This window comes from Artibeus jamaicensis, unplaced genomic scaffold (genome assembly GCF_021234435.1).
Source record: "Artibeus jamaicensis isolate MK-2021 breed Jamaican fruit bat unplaced genomic scaffold, CSHL_Jam_final scaffold_614, whole genome shotgun sequence".
Classification (NCBI taxonomy): domain Eukaryota; kingdom Metazoa; phylum Chordata; class Mammalia; order Chiroptera; family Phyllostomidae; genus Artibeus; species Artibeus jamaicensis.
The window spans coordinates 8,337,086-8,350,371 of record NW_026522050.1 but is presented as its reverse complement, the minus strand read 5'-3'; the positions used below and the strand labels follow the sequence as shown (position 1 = coordinate 8,350,371).

General features: G+C 38.0%; 1 protein-coding gene across 1 annotated transcript; it reads left to right on the top strand.

Moving 5' to 3' along the window:
- The first annotated feature begins 7,691 nt into the window (after window positions 1–7,691).
- Window positions 7,692–9,830, top strand: LOC128626515 (olfactory receptor 4C15-like). The gene is made up of 2 exons (XM_053659173.1): window positions 7,692–7,717; window positions 8,885–9,830. Exons 1-2 carry the CDS (start codon window positions 7,692–7,694, stop codon window positions 9,828–9,830), a joined length of 972 nt encoding a protein of 323 aa, XP_053515148.1.
- The last annotated feature ends 3,456 nt before the right edge of the window (window positions 9,831–13,286 follow it).

The window sequence follows — 13,286 nt, the reverse complement described above, 5'->3', positions numbered from 1 at the left end:
TCTGTTCAAATGTCAAAAACATAATGACGTATATAAACAGGGATGATATATGTATTTCTCACTGTGAAGGAAAATTAACAGATTTTGCAGATCATTGGTAGGGAAAAAACGAGGTCCAGAAAGTAATGCTTATTGAGCAGTTACTAATGGCTCAGCCTTTTGCTAGGTGCTTTTGATAACTCTTGTTAAACTTTGCTTTTATTGTTTACAGTAATATAATTGTCTCCATTTTTTCCCTTTGCGCACCTACACCTATCCCTCACCCTCTTTTCCTCAGACCATCATTACTGAAAGAATATATGCACCCTGTAGTCATAGCAACCATATTTACAATAGCCAATATCTGAAAACAGCCCAAGTGCCCAACAGCAGATAAGTGGATTAGAAAGCTATGGTACATTTACACAATGGAATACTACTTGCCATAAAAAGGAAGGAACTCTATCTTTTTTGACAGGATGGATAGTCCTAGAGATTATTCTGTTTTTATGCTTTTTCAATAACTTTTCATATACTTTTCCAAAGCCTTGATGTTCATGTGCATAGATCTATGGTATGTTGTAGAAAACTCAATGATAAATCCCTAGTGTGATGATTCTAACAGGGGTGTGCAACCTTGTGGTGTCTCTGGGCCACAGGGGGAAGAAGAGTTGTCTTGAGCCACACATTAAATATATTGCAACATGTAATCACAAAAAGATCTCATGTTTAGGTAAATTTGTGATTTTGTGTTGGGCTGCATTCACACCTATCCTGAGCCTCGTGGTCCACAGTTTGGATACCTCTGTTAGAGTAAGTTTTTCTCCAGAGTCTCATTGCTATGTTTTGAAATTCTTCATACATGTTACATGGATGAAATTGGCTTTTCCATAGGACTTGGATATTAGGATTCTTTTATTGTTGCTTAGCTTGTGGTAAAGCAAAAAAAAAAAAAAGAGGATAAAAATCTTAGAATATATGGGGAAAGGGATAATCGGGGAATTAGAGAATCCCTGCTGAGTTTTCCCCTTTCTGGGACTATGTATCTACCAAAATTGAAAAAAAAGACCCTCATAGAAGGAAGAAATAATAACTCATGGCCTATGTGTGTTTTTTTCTTGGCCCAAAAATAAGCCATAAAATTTTAATTTGCTCAAAATACTCTTAATTAGATCTAATTTATTAACTTTCTATGGCTCATAGTTCTTCTTGTATAAAAGGAAGTTTTTTTTTAATTTGAGTTGAGGAGCTATTTGAAGCAAAAAAGGTGAATATTCTTTTATCTAATCTCAACACAAATTCATATGCTTAGGTTCCACAGCTACTCCTCTGGAGGTGTGATACATATATTTACATTAAATAAATGCTTTATTATTGAACAGAGATATTTAGCTGACTTAGGTGACTTATCCATGTACCAAGTTGGCAATTTCCATATTCCTATTCTCATTTTACAGAGAAGCAAACCAAAGCCAAGGGAGGTTTGCTCCTTTACTTGCCTCAGTTCATGCAGCTGAGTTTCAGCTACAAAACTTGAACTCAAGTCTTCCGAAATTCAGTCTTACCATCTTTCAACAAAACACACTTGCCTGTTAATGTCTATAGATAATATTATCAGCAGTCTTACAGATTTACATTATCCTTCAAGGAAGTTTATGTCAAATTTTTTTGTAGACTTATCTCACATGTAGCTCTATATTTCAGCAACAAGACTCCTCTGTTTACATGGAAAACACCAGGGCACTCTACATTACTATATAACACTTTATAAAGCAAAACTTCTCACTATGACATTCTGCCTCATGTTACTCTTTACAAATAAACCTTTGTTAAACTCACTGGTCATCTGGGGGTATCTCTTCCATAACTTGATGATAAAATAATGTCAGTGCATAATACATCCATTCTTTGGGGTAGGTGTGTGTTCTAGTTTATGCATCGGTATTAGATTCTTAAGAAATGGGAATTTAAGGGGAAAATGGGGAGAGATTTTGAGGAACAAGTATGAAAGACACAGGAATGAGGACTGGGGGGGGGAATGGGAGGGAGGTGGGGAGACAGGGCGGGGGGGCTGGGATGGGAGATAGACAAAAAAATGAGAAATAATTAAATAAAAATTAAAAAAAGAAATAGAACATTTTCCTACAGAGTCTAGGTCTGGATGAGATATAACCAGCACTTAATCTATTAAAAATGGTCAAGTTTGCAGCAGCTGGTGAGAAATAATTTTAGAGAATCTGGACTACATGATATGTGTTTAGGAGATGAGAGTAATCCAGGGGCAAGGAGAAGAAGAGTGCTGAGTAAAAGTTCTTTCCACTCTAAGATGAAGAGGAGGGGTTGAAGAGGAAAACTATGGTCAGTGATCTTGTCTTATGGGCCATGCTAAGGACTGAGTGGAGGAGTGAGGAGACTGGTGAGGCACTAGTTATAAAGGGTCAATGGCAAAGTTGGAAGGTGAAAGAACTGGAGGAGGAAATGTAAGGTGGTCTGACCCTCTCAGTGAATGGAGTTTTGCTGGTATGGGAATAGTTCTAAAGGATGTTAAGATGTCCCTTTGCACTCACCATCAAGATTTTCTCATGAGGATCAACTGTCATCTGATTATTTTTGATACTTAAAACAGTGTGTTAAAAAGCAAGCATTTACTCCTAAAAATTAATAAGACAAATGTTGTTTAGGTCTATTGTATAAGGGTACATAATTTAATTTGGACTTTTAATTCAGTGAAAATGTTAAGTGAAGGGAGTGAGCTTCTTTTGTTCAGGTCAAGTATAAAACTGTTCTTTATATATTTTAAGTTTCTGAATGTAGAAACAAGTTTATTGGATCTTTACTCCATTCTGTTAAGAAAAGTGAGACTTAATTCAGCTAAGCAATAAAGGCAAGTCTCTTAGACTCGGCCTCCTCTGGTCTTCCCACTTCACAATTCGCCTAGCTTAGAATGAAGTGAAAATATTCAAATACAGAACCGCTCACTAGTCACGTTTTGAAGATCGTCCTTAAAGCTTTCTCCTCTTATTTTGGGGGCCATGTTGTTCTTTTAACATGGTTAGCTTTCTTGATTTCCAATTTCCAAACCCTGGCAGTAACTCAGAGGCAATTCTAAGGATTCTTGATCTCTCAGGGAAACGTCTTTCAATTCCAATTGAAATCAAGGCAGAAACTTTTTCTTTATCACTTCTTTCCCCTGAGACCATGTTGAAGATCATGCTTGAGGCAGAGTGGAACATTCTCTAGTTTGTCTGCCACAGATGGTCTTCCTCTCTCTCAGATGTAAAAGTAAGACTTGGAAAAGACCTTCACATTTTTTCCAGCCACTGAGTGGACTTTTATTTATAGAGAATAGAGATGACCATCACCAGCATTTTCAAGGAAGTCCCACACTGTGAGATGCATCATGCACATTTTTTCCTTTTTAGAAAAAATCTGAAGTTGTGATGCTGTACTTAAAAGTAGGGTGTCATGGTCCATGTATGAGGTTTAATGCAACATGTGAGTCTATCATTTAACTGTGCACACTTGGACTAGTTACATAACCTTTCTGGCTCTCAGAATCTTTCTTTTTGATGGGGATTGTATTATCAAGTTCAAAGAATGTAGAAACCAATAATATATGTGGAGTCAATAGGAGAGTGCTTGACACATAATATTGTCCATGCTCAATGAATAGCAACTGTTAGAATGCAAACTGGTTTTGGAAGGGTAGGAGGTCCTATTGATTCAAGTCTAATGAAATCAGACCTGTGTTCATTTTTTCATTTTTGGGGTAAATCCAAATGTCTTAGAAATGCAACAAGTGCATATTTCTGTTTTTGCTTTCTAACAGCATTTAATTTATTCTTTCTAGTTGTATTCTCAATTAACATTCATATGAGGATGAATGTCCTGATGTAGTTTTGAATATTCCCATCCTGGTGCTTTAGATTAAAAAGTGGAATTTTTGAAAGCCATATAAATAATACTGTTGTAGGATCATGATAATTCAACTGGTGTTTACCATTCATAATTATTGATATAATACTGCACTAATATTCCCATACTAAAAGCCCAGCAAAGGCACATAGCAGTTCATTAAGGATAGGGAAGAGTGTCTGACTCAAGTCACAGAGCAGAATCTTCTAATTTAAAATAGGTTCACTTAATTTTCCCCAAGTGTATTTGATGTCATAAGTAGCCTCAGCTTTCTGCTTCAGAGCTGTTCAGAAATAGTTAAATGGCTGAACTGAAAATGCTTTAGTGCTATTGGTCGTGGCTTTGTCTCTTTATTAAAATGAACTAAATCGCTACTTCAATAGAAAAAAGAAGGTTCAGGCATTTATCAGGAAGGACGTAGGTGGACATAGAGAAGGTATGGTTTTTAAATTCCAGAAAGAGTAAGGTTGTACCAGTTGAGACATTTAGGGAAATCAGTAGGAGATTATGGAGAGGAGAGAAAGGGCTCTGAAGTCAGAGGAGAACATTTTTCACATACTGAAAAAGGAACACAATTAGCTAGATAGAGAATAAATTTTTTATTGCTAATGGAAAGAATACACTGGATTTAAGGAACTTAACTAGGAGAATAGTTTAAATGGTGTTTTAATCTATCCTTTTAATGTTAACAATTGTATTTACTAGAAAAATACATGCAAATGTGACTGGTATACACATAAATGTATGTATAAATGCATCTAAAATTCACTGCTTGAAATATAATTACAAAATACTACTTATGAAAACCTTAATACTAGTTTTTCATTTTTAAATTTATTTAATTATTGTTCAAGTACAGTTTTCTGTGTTTTACTTCCATCCCAGCCCATCCCCCCAATGCTCCACACCTTCATCCAATTTCTACCCCCCTTAGTAGTTGCCCATGTGTCCTCTATACTAGTTCCTGTAAATCATTTTCCTGAAGTGGATGTTGCCCCTCTTTCCCCTGAAATTCCCTCCCCTATCCCCTTTGGTCCCTGTCCCCTTATTCTCTATTTTATATAGTCTCAAATATTATATGTATTTCAACGTTGAAACAGGAATTTCTATTGCTTTTGGAACAACTGAGGCTAGCATCAGTTTGCTGAGAAAATAAATGAGAAAGAAACAGTGGGCACTGGGGAGAGCGGGGAGGCCAAATTCCCAAGGCTACAGCCCCATGAGGTCACTTAAAGCCCAGAGTCCATGACTGGGAGGTGCCTCGTACCATCAGGTGCAGCTCCAGTGTATTAAAATACATGGCTATGAAGACAGGAAAGACCTTGGAATCTTCTAGGAAAAATATGAACAGAATCAGCTGCTTCCTATAGAAATACATGAATTTCAAATTAATTTCAAAGTGAGTATAGAGACTGGGAAGGGCTGGGCCAATGATATCGATGTTCATGGAAGAAGTTTATGATTTTGAGTGTATGATTGTATGTGTGTTAGCATGTTAGTTCCACTAATGCAAATTAAGTACACTGGAGATAATAAAATTATACTCAAATCCCATCTCCTTTGTTTTTAACAGTTCAGATGGAGGATATAAATGATATTGTGGGTATTGTGGGTTTTAAATTTGATTCTTTTTGGTTTGCAGAATGACGCTCAACCCACAGAGCTACACCAGTCAGGGCTTAAGCTTGATCCTTAATGTTAACTCTACATACTGAAAGTAAGTCTATCATATGTTCTGTTCTAGATTTTAAAATTACATTAGTATGTTTGTGCAAAGAAGCAGAATTATTACACTTTTTAAAAATGTCTCATTTATCATATTGTAAACATGCCTCACCATCTATGTCCTCATATTATTTAGCATTCACAGAATCTTAATTTTTAGTAATCTGAAGGCATAAACATCTTCCTATTATTGAACATTGTATATACTTCTAAATTTTTATTGTTATAAAAGACATGCATCATCTTCAGTTACAGAACTTACATTACCCCATTTCACCTTTAGAAAAATTTTTAGGATTTGGTTCTAAAAAAAGGAATAGAAACATGTTTACAATCCTGAAAATATTTGTTAAAACATTTCTGAAAGGATTATATGAAATCAAGTAGTTTGATTACAATTTAAGAATTGATATAATTTTCCCTTTTTTATTGAATTGATTGGGGTGACACTGGTTAACAAAATGATACGATTTTCAGGTACACAATTCAATAACACATCACGTGTACATTGTATTGTTGTTCCGCACCCAATTCTAGTTTTTGTCTGTCATCATTTATTCTTCCCATACTTTCCTTCACCACACCCTCCTCCAAACCTCCCCTCTCCCTGACAATCACCACATTGTTGGCTGTGGCCATGAGTGTTCTATCTTGTCTTTTTCTTTTTTGCTCAGTCTCCTCAGTTCCCTCCCTCAGCAGCCTTCACCTCCAGCAGCTGTAAGCCTTTTCTCTCTATCTATGAGTCTGTATTTTGTTTGTTTCATTTATTAGATTGCATGTATGAGTGGGATCATATTGTACTTGCCTTTCTCTGACTGGCTTACTTCACTCAGAATCATGCTCTTCAGGTCCATCCATACTGTTCCAAAGGGTAAGCTTTTCTCATTTTTTACATCCCAGCAGTATTCCATGGTTTAAATGTACCTTTAGTGAGGGTGAGAATGTAGAGAAAAGGAACCCTGGGGCACTGTTGATGGGAATGCAGATTGGTGCAACCACTGTGGAAAACACCATGGAGATACTTCAAAAAATTACTAATGGAATTGCCTTATGACTCAGTGATTCTACTTCTGGGACTTTAACTGCTGGATCATACATTGGTATCATTTACTTTTGAACAAATGGTTGTTGACTGATCCAGTGACCTTATAGTATTTGCTTTATACTCTGATTTTCTGCGTGACAATTTGTTGTTGAATATGGTGTTCAATGTGCACCTTCGTTTAAGAATGTCTAGTACATTGGGAATGTAATGGAAATTTATTTTAAAGTAAGAAAAAAGACAAATGTTACCATACGGAATTATATCTTTATTGTAAATTGCTTTTTGTTAACTCTGAATGGTTTTCACAATGGTCAGGTTATTTTTAAGTTTCACAGTAAGCCTCATTATTATTTTATTTACCAATTTAACAAACAGATTATACACATATGTACACACACATTTGGGACACAAATTTCTGTTATATGTACTGGTGAGGACACACCCATTCTTGAAAACTGATATGTAGCTATAGATGATAGTTAATAATTGGAGTACTTATCTGGATAACTCATGGGTAAGGTGACTGTCTTACTAAGTAAGGGAATAGTTACTAAAATTGGCCAGAGCAGTTACCATAAGCAAGTTTTACATTTTGCCAAATTGACACTCCCCATAGTCCTGTGGGATGAGCAGGAAGGTTATACATGAACATACTTAGTTTGCAATAAAGTCATATAAATGACAAGTTGTACAATATCAGATGGGGCCACATAGTATAAATAATTATTAAATATATAAAAATGTCTCAAGACTCTAGCTATACTTAACATATTGTTTCTATTCCTTACCTATGTGGATGTTGCCAATTTGTATGTGTAGTAATTGGACTATTACTTTCTGAATCTACATCACTTGCTCTGTGTCATCAAGGGGCCTCCTTCAAGCATGAGCAAAAGACTCAGAAGACTTTGATTTCCACTGGTGCATGAAGTCAATAGAAGAGCCATCTCTGCTCCTCTGTCTCTTGGTCCATCAGGAATCCTTAAGTGTTGTAGCTGGGAGTCTGTGTTTAAATTCCAGACTCAGCATGTTCCTTGTCAATTTTTCTTTCAGCATGGATTGTCTTCCAGGAAAATAGGGATAAAAAGATATAACATGGACTGTTTTCTAGGACTATTTCTTCAATGGCTGCTTTCTTTACATTAGTTCACTTGGTCATGCTGACAATACCCTTAAGTAGGTAGGTATTATTGTTTTTCATAAACACCCATTCTTATTTTAAATGATGAATGAAGAAAGGACCCAACTCAGCATGTGCATACTTGTACATGTTAGTGTAGAGTTAGGCGCTTTTCCATAGAGCTTTCTTCTTTTAGAGGGAATGAATTAACTCATCTTCTTTGTTTTGTTTTTAAATGAATTTACTGGCGTGAAAATGATTAATAAAATTATATAGACATCAAGTGTACAGTTTTATAATACATCACCTGTGTATTGTATTGTGTGTTCACCATCCAAAGTCAAGCCTCCTTCTATCACCATTAATTCACCCTTTATCCTCTTCTACATACCCCTGTGCCCTCCTCTCCTTCCCTCTGGTAATCACCACACCATTTTCTGTGTCCATGAGTTGTTTTTCTTAATCCTTTCACCTTTTCAACAATCCCCTAACCCACCTCCCCTCTCATAGCTGTCAGTATGCTTTTTGTATCCATCTTAAAGGCCCAATTCAGTTCAGAGTTAAAAAAATTGAATGTGTAGTGATGATTTGCTGATGATTTTTAAACTAGGAGTTCTTTCTTCTTCTCTTTATAGATATGTTTATCTTCTGGTCAGTGATGGCATGGGGATCACCCCATTTCCATTCCATACTAATGGCAGCCATGACCAGTAAATTACAAGTTCTCTGGCTCAGTGTGGATATGCCTTCAGCATCCTCATCAACAATTCACTTCAGGAAAAGTGATCTGCTTTGGTAGTGGAGATAAAAACTGTTCTCTTTCCTACTCTGTATAAATACTTCTCCTGCACATAAGCTCTAGCCAGTTTAAAGTATTGAATAATTTATCTCCTCCCGACTTCTGCCTGGCTTCCGGCTATAGCCTTCAACAAATTTCTAATTTACTGTTCTTTACAACAGAAGCATATAATTAGCTTTTCACGTAGATGCATCAATCGCTCAATGACTGTGATACAATGGTATCATAAACTGGTCCCAGGTGAATTATTTTTCTCATAATTGGAGATTTTATATGCTTAGTCTGGCGGCATTTTGCATATTTTGGAAATCATGGAAAACCAAAGTTTTGTTACTGAGTTTGTTCTCTTGGGGCTTTCACAGAATCCCAATGTTCAGAAAATAGAATTTGTTATATTTTTGTTGAGCTACATGACAACTCTCGGTGGCAACTTGCTAATTGTTTTGTCCATCAGCAGTAGCCCAGCACTCCTGGGCTCCCCCATGTACTTCTTCTTGGCTTTCTTGTCCCTCCTGGATGCCTGCCTCTGCACCGTCACTGGCCCGAAGATAATTGTAGACTCTCTGTATGAGAGGAAAACCATCTCCTTTGAGGGCTGCATGACCCAGCTCTTTGCTGGACACTTCTTTGGTGCTGCAGAGATGATTGTCCTCACAGCTATGGCCTATGATCGCTATGTGGCCATCTGCAAGCCCTTGCACTACTCTTCTGTCATGAACTGGAGGCTCTGTGGCATTCTGATGGGGGTGGCCTGGACAGGGGGCTTCCTGCATTCCACAATACAAATTCTCTTTGTTTTACAGCTGCCCTTCTGTGGCCCCAATGTCATCGATAATTTTATGTGTGAGTTGTACCCAGTACTAGAGCTGGCCTGCACTGACACTCATGTCTTTGGCTTTTTTGTGGTGGCCAACAGTGGGTTTATGTGCATCATAATATTCTCTCTGTTGCTTGTCTCCTATGGTGTCATCTTGTGGTCTCTGAGAACCCACAGTATTGAAGGACAGCGAAAAGCTCTCTCCACTTGTGGATCTCACATTGCTGTTGTGGTTTTGTTCTTTGTCCCCTGCATATTCACTTATGCCCGACCTCCATCCACTTTCTCTTTTGACAAAATGGTGACAATATTTTACACCATCCTAACGCCATTGCTCAATCCTTTCATTTACACCATCAGGAATAGGGAAGTGAAAAATGCCATGAAGAATATGTGGAGTAGAATAATTGTAGTTTGTGATGAAAGATGAGACTGATTTGATGGAGTCTACACTCAGTGTGTGTTCTAAGACATGATGGAGCTGCTGAATGTAGTTCCTGCAGTGAAGAGTTAGAGTGGTCTAGGTTCCCTAAGTTTTCCTTGGTATCAGAACTCTCAAAAGCATGTCTGCTCCCTGAGGGGCCAATAAGCCATAGATGGCATTGAGGCTAAATTGGTAGAAGTTTCTGTTTTGCAGGACCCCTTACTTGTAGACATTTAGGATGACAATAGGATGGGGCTGTTATTTCTCCACACCTGGGTTTTCAAGAACCCTTGTCCATGATTCCTAACTGCACCCTCTTTCTTGTCTAGGGGCAATGATATTGCAGTAGGTAATAGAGACATAAATTGAGTTCTGTGATGAAATCTTGCATCAAACTATCCTCCCTAATATTTTCTTTTGCTCCCTTCTCTCTCTATCTGTATGCTACCCTCTGATTATTTTTTTTTGTTTCTGCTCACTTTCACTCTCTTTTCTCTCCTGTACTCACTTCACCCATTCTCTACTCTTGCTTCTTCTTCACTCTTATTCATTTAGGTATCTATTTTCTGGTTTGGTATTTGCTTCACCAGGTAGTATATAGAACCCGATTCTTGAATTAGAATGGAAAATTAAGGTAACAATTTGTTTCTTTCTTGGAGGGCTCAGGATTTTTGCTTTCTAAGATATACCTGATCCTAGAAAGTCTTCATAAAATCTACATGAAATGGGTGTGCTGTTTTATGTGACATGGTTGGTGAATGCTGGAGAGAGAAGCTATCTAGTAGTACCCCATTCTAGTTTTAACCTAACTGTACTTGGAAAAATGTCCTTCCTTTCTTCCTTCCTTCCTTCCTTCCTTCCTTCCTTCCTTCCTTCCTTCCTTCCTTCCTTCCTTCTTTCCTTTATTATGTATTTATTTTTTATCATTCTCGAAGCACAGTTGTCTCCATTTGCCCCCTGACACTGCCCCTCACCACAGCCATCCCCACTCCCCACTTTTGATTCTACCCCTGTTTGGTTTAGTCCATGAGTACTTTATACAAGTTCCTGACAACACCCCCCCCATTATCTCCTCCAGCATTTTCTCTGGTTACTGTCATTTTGTTTTTAATTTCAATGTCTCTGGTTATATTTTGCTTGCTCGTTTGTTTATTTTGTTGGTTCCCCAGTAAATGAGTGGATGAAACACTATGATATAATTACACGATAGAATACTATGCAGCAGAAGGAAAGAAAGACTTCTACCCATTGCAACAACATGGATAGAAATGGAGAGCATTATACTAAGTGAAATAAGACAAGCAAGGAAAATAAATTTCTACTCACCTCTAAGTGGAAAACATTTCTGATACACCGGTCAAAGTTTCCACATTGAAAGGACCAGGCACATAGGTACACTTACCTTACAAAAGAATGTGCAGTGAATATGAAATAACAATAGTGAAAATTGTTTGAATAATAAAATTATACAACAAGAATAATATATAATCCATGATTGTGTCATCCAGTGGAAATAACACACAGCAATCTAGGCAAATAGGTGATAGAGGCATTTGTCTATGTGGGAGAAAAGGGGAGACATGTATTATCAAATATATTTGAACTGGTTCAAAATTTCTACAGGTAGGACTTCCGCCAAGATGGAGGCATAGGTGGAGATGATGTGCTTCCTCACACAACCTAGTTTAGAGACAACTAAATAATAGCAATAGCAAACATAGCCAGAACACAAAAAATTGAACTTTTCGGAAGTCTTATAACAACAAATTCTTCAGCCTGACTGGTAAGAGGGGCGAAACCAGCAGCTGGCAGAGCGGGGTAGCACAGGAAAACTTGGTCAGATGGACTCAGGCACGCAGAATCGAGGTGCAGCGTTGGACCTGGTGGGCAACTCAGCAAGCAATCGTGGGGAAACAGCGAGGGAGCAGGGCTGTGGGTTGACTGTGGTCCCCTATTCCTGTGTGGATAGACAAGCGAGGGAGTGGGTGATTGGATGAGAGCCAGCAGCCCCAGGGCAAGCAGCGGGAGGGCGCCGCCATTTCCCTGCTCTGACCCCGCCTCCACATACAGAGTCACAAACCAGTGACCTGGGAATCCAAGGCTCCACTCTTCATACTTAAGGAGCTCAAACAGACCAAAAATGGCTCAAGAAGATCCCATTCCCCAGAGCCTATAAATCTAAGCAATGAAGAAATAGCAAAACTCTCAGACGCACAGTTTAAAACACTGGTGATCAGGATCCTCACAGAACTGGTTGATTTTAGCCACAAATTAGACAAACATATGAAGGTGAAACTAATTGAAATGAATGGAATTGCACAGGAAACCAATAGCGATGAGAGGGAAACTGGGACTCAAATCAATGGAGTGGACCAGAAGAAAGCAAATAATGGCCAAACAGAAAAGAATGAAGAAGCAAGAATTCAAAAATATGAGGAGAGTCTTAGGAACCTCCAGGACATCTTTAAACACTCCAACATCTGAATTATAGGGGTAGCAGAGGGGGAAAGGAACAGCCACCAGTGGAAAACTTATTTGAAGAAATAAGAAAGGAGAATTTCCCCAATCTGGCAAAGGAAATAGACTTCCAGGAAATTTAGGAAGCTCAGAGATTCCCAAGGAAGTTGGACCCAAGAAGAAACACACCAAGGCACATCATCATTACATTAGCCAAGATTAAAATGAAGGAGAGAATCCTAGAAGCAGCAAGAGCTAAGGGGACAGTCACCTACAAAGGAGTTCCCATCAGACTGTCAGCTGATTTCTCAAAAGAGACCTTCCAGGCAAGAAGGGGCTGGAAAGAGGTATTCCAGGTCATGAAATCCAAACACCTACAACCAAGATTGATCTATCCAGCAAAACTTTCATTTAGAATAGAAGGACAGATAAAGTGCTTCTCAGACAAGATCAAGTTCAAGGAGTTCATCATCACCAAGCCCTTATTATAGGAAATGTTAAAGGGACTTACCTAAGAAAAAGAAGTTAAAAAAAGATAAACAGTGAAAGGACAGCAAACTCACAGTTATTAACAACCACACCTGAAACAAAAGCAAACTAAGGGGACAGCTAGATCAGGAGTGGAAACATAGAAATGAAGATCTCAAGGAGGGTTAGCAACAGGGGAGTGGGAGGAGGAGAAGGGGGGAGAAGGTACAGAAAATAAGTAGCATAGACAGTAGATAGAAAATAGATGGGGGGCAAGAATAGTATGGGAAATTTAGAATCTAAAGAACTCAAGACACATGGTCATAAACTAAAGGGGGGGTAATGGTGGGGATGGGGGGTAGGGTGGAGGGGAATGAAGGGGGGGAATAGAACAACTGTAAAGCATAATCAATAAAAATAAATTAAAAAAATTTCTACAGTTATAAGTGAGAATGAAAGAAAGGAAAATTACACTCTTTAGTACTGTGATATATTCCCAGATGAGGGAGTAAGGAAAGTAAAGGAGTGTTAGGATAC

Excerpts from the sequence above, each read along its gene's own strand:
- LOC128626515 (XM_053659173.1), top strand. The coding sequence starts at position 7,692 with ATGTTCCTTGTCAATTTTTCTTTCAG. Across the intron at positions 7,718-8,884 it reads CTTGTCAATTTTTCTTTCAG|TTTGGAAATCATGGAAAACC; the intron begins CATGGATTGTCT and ends CATTTTGCATAT.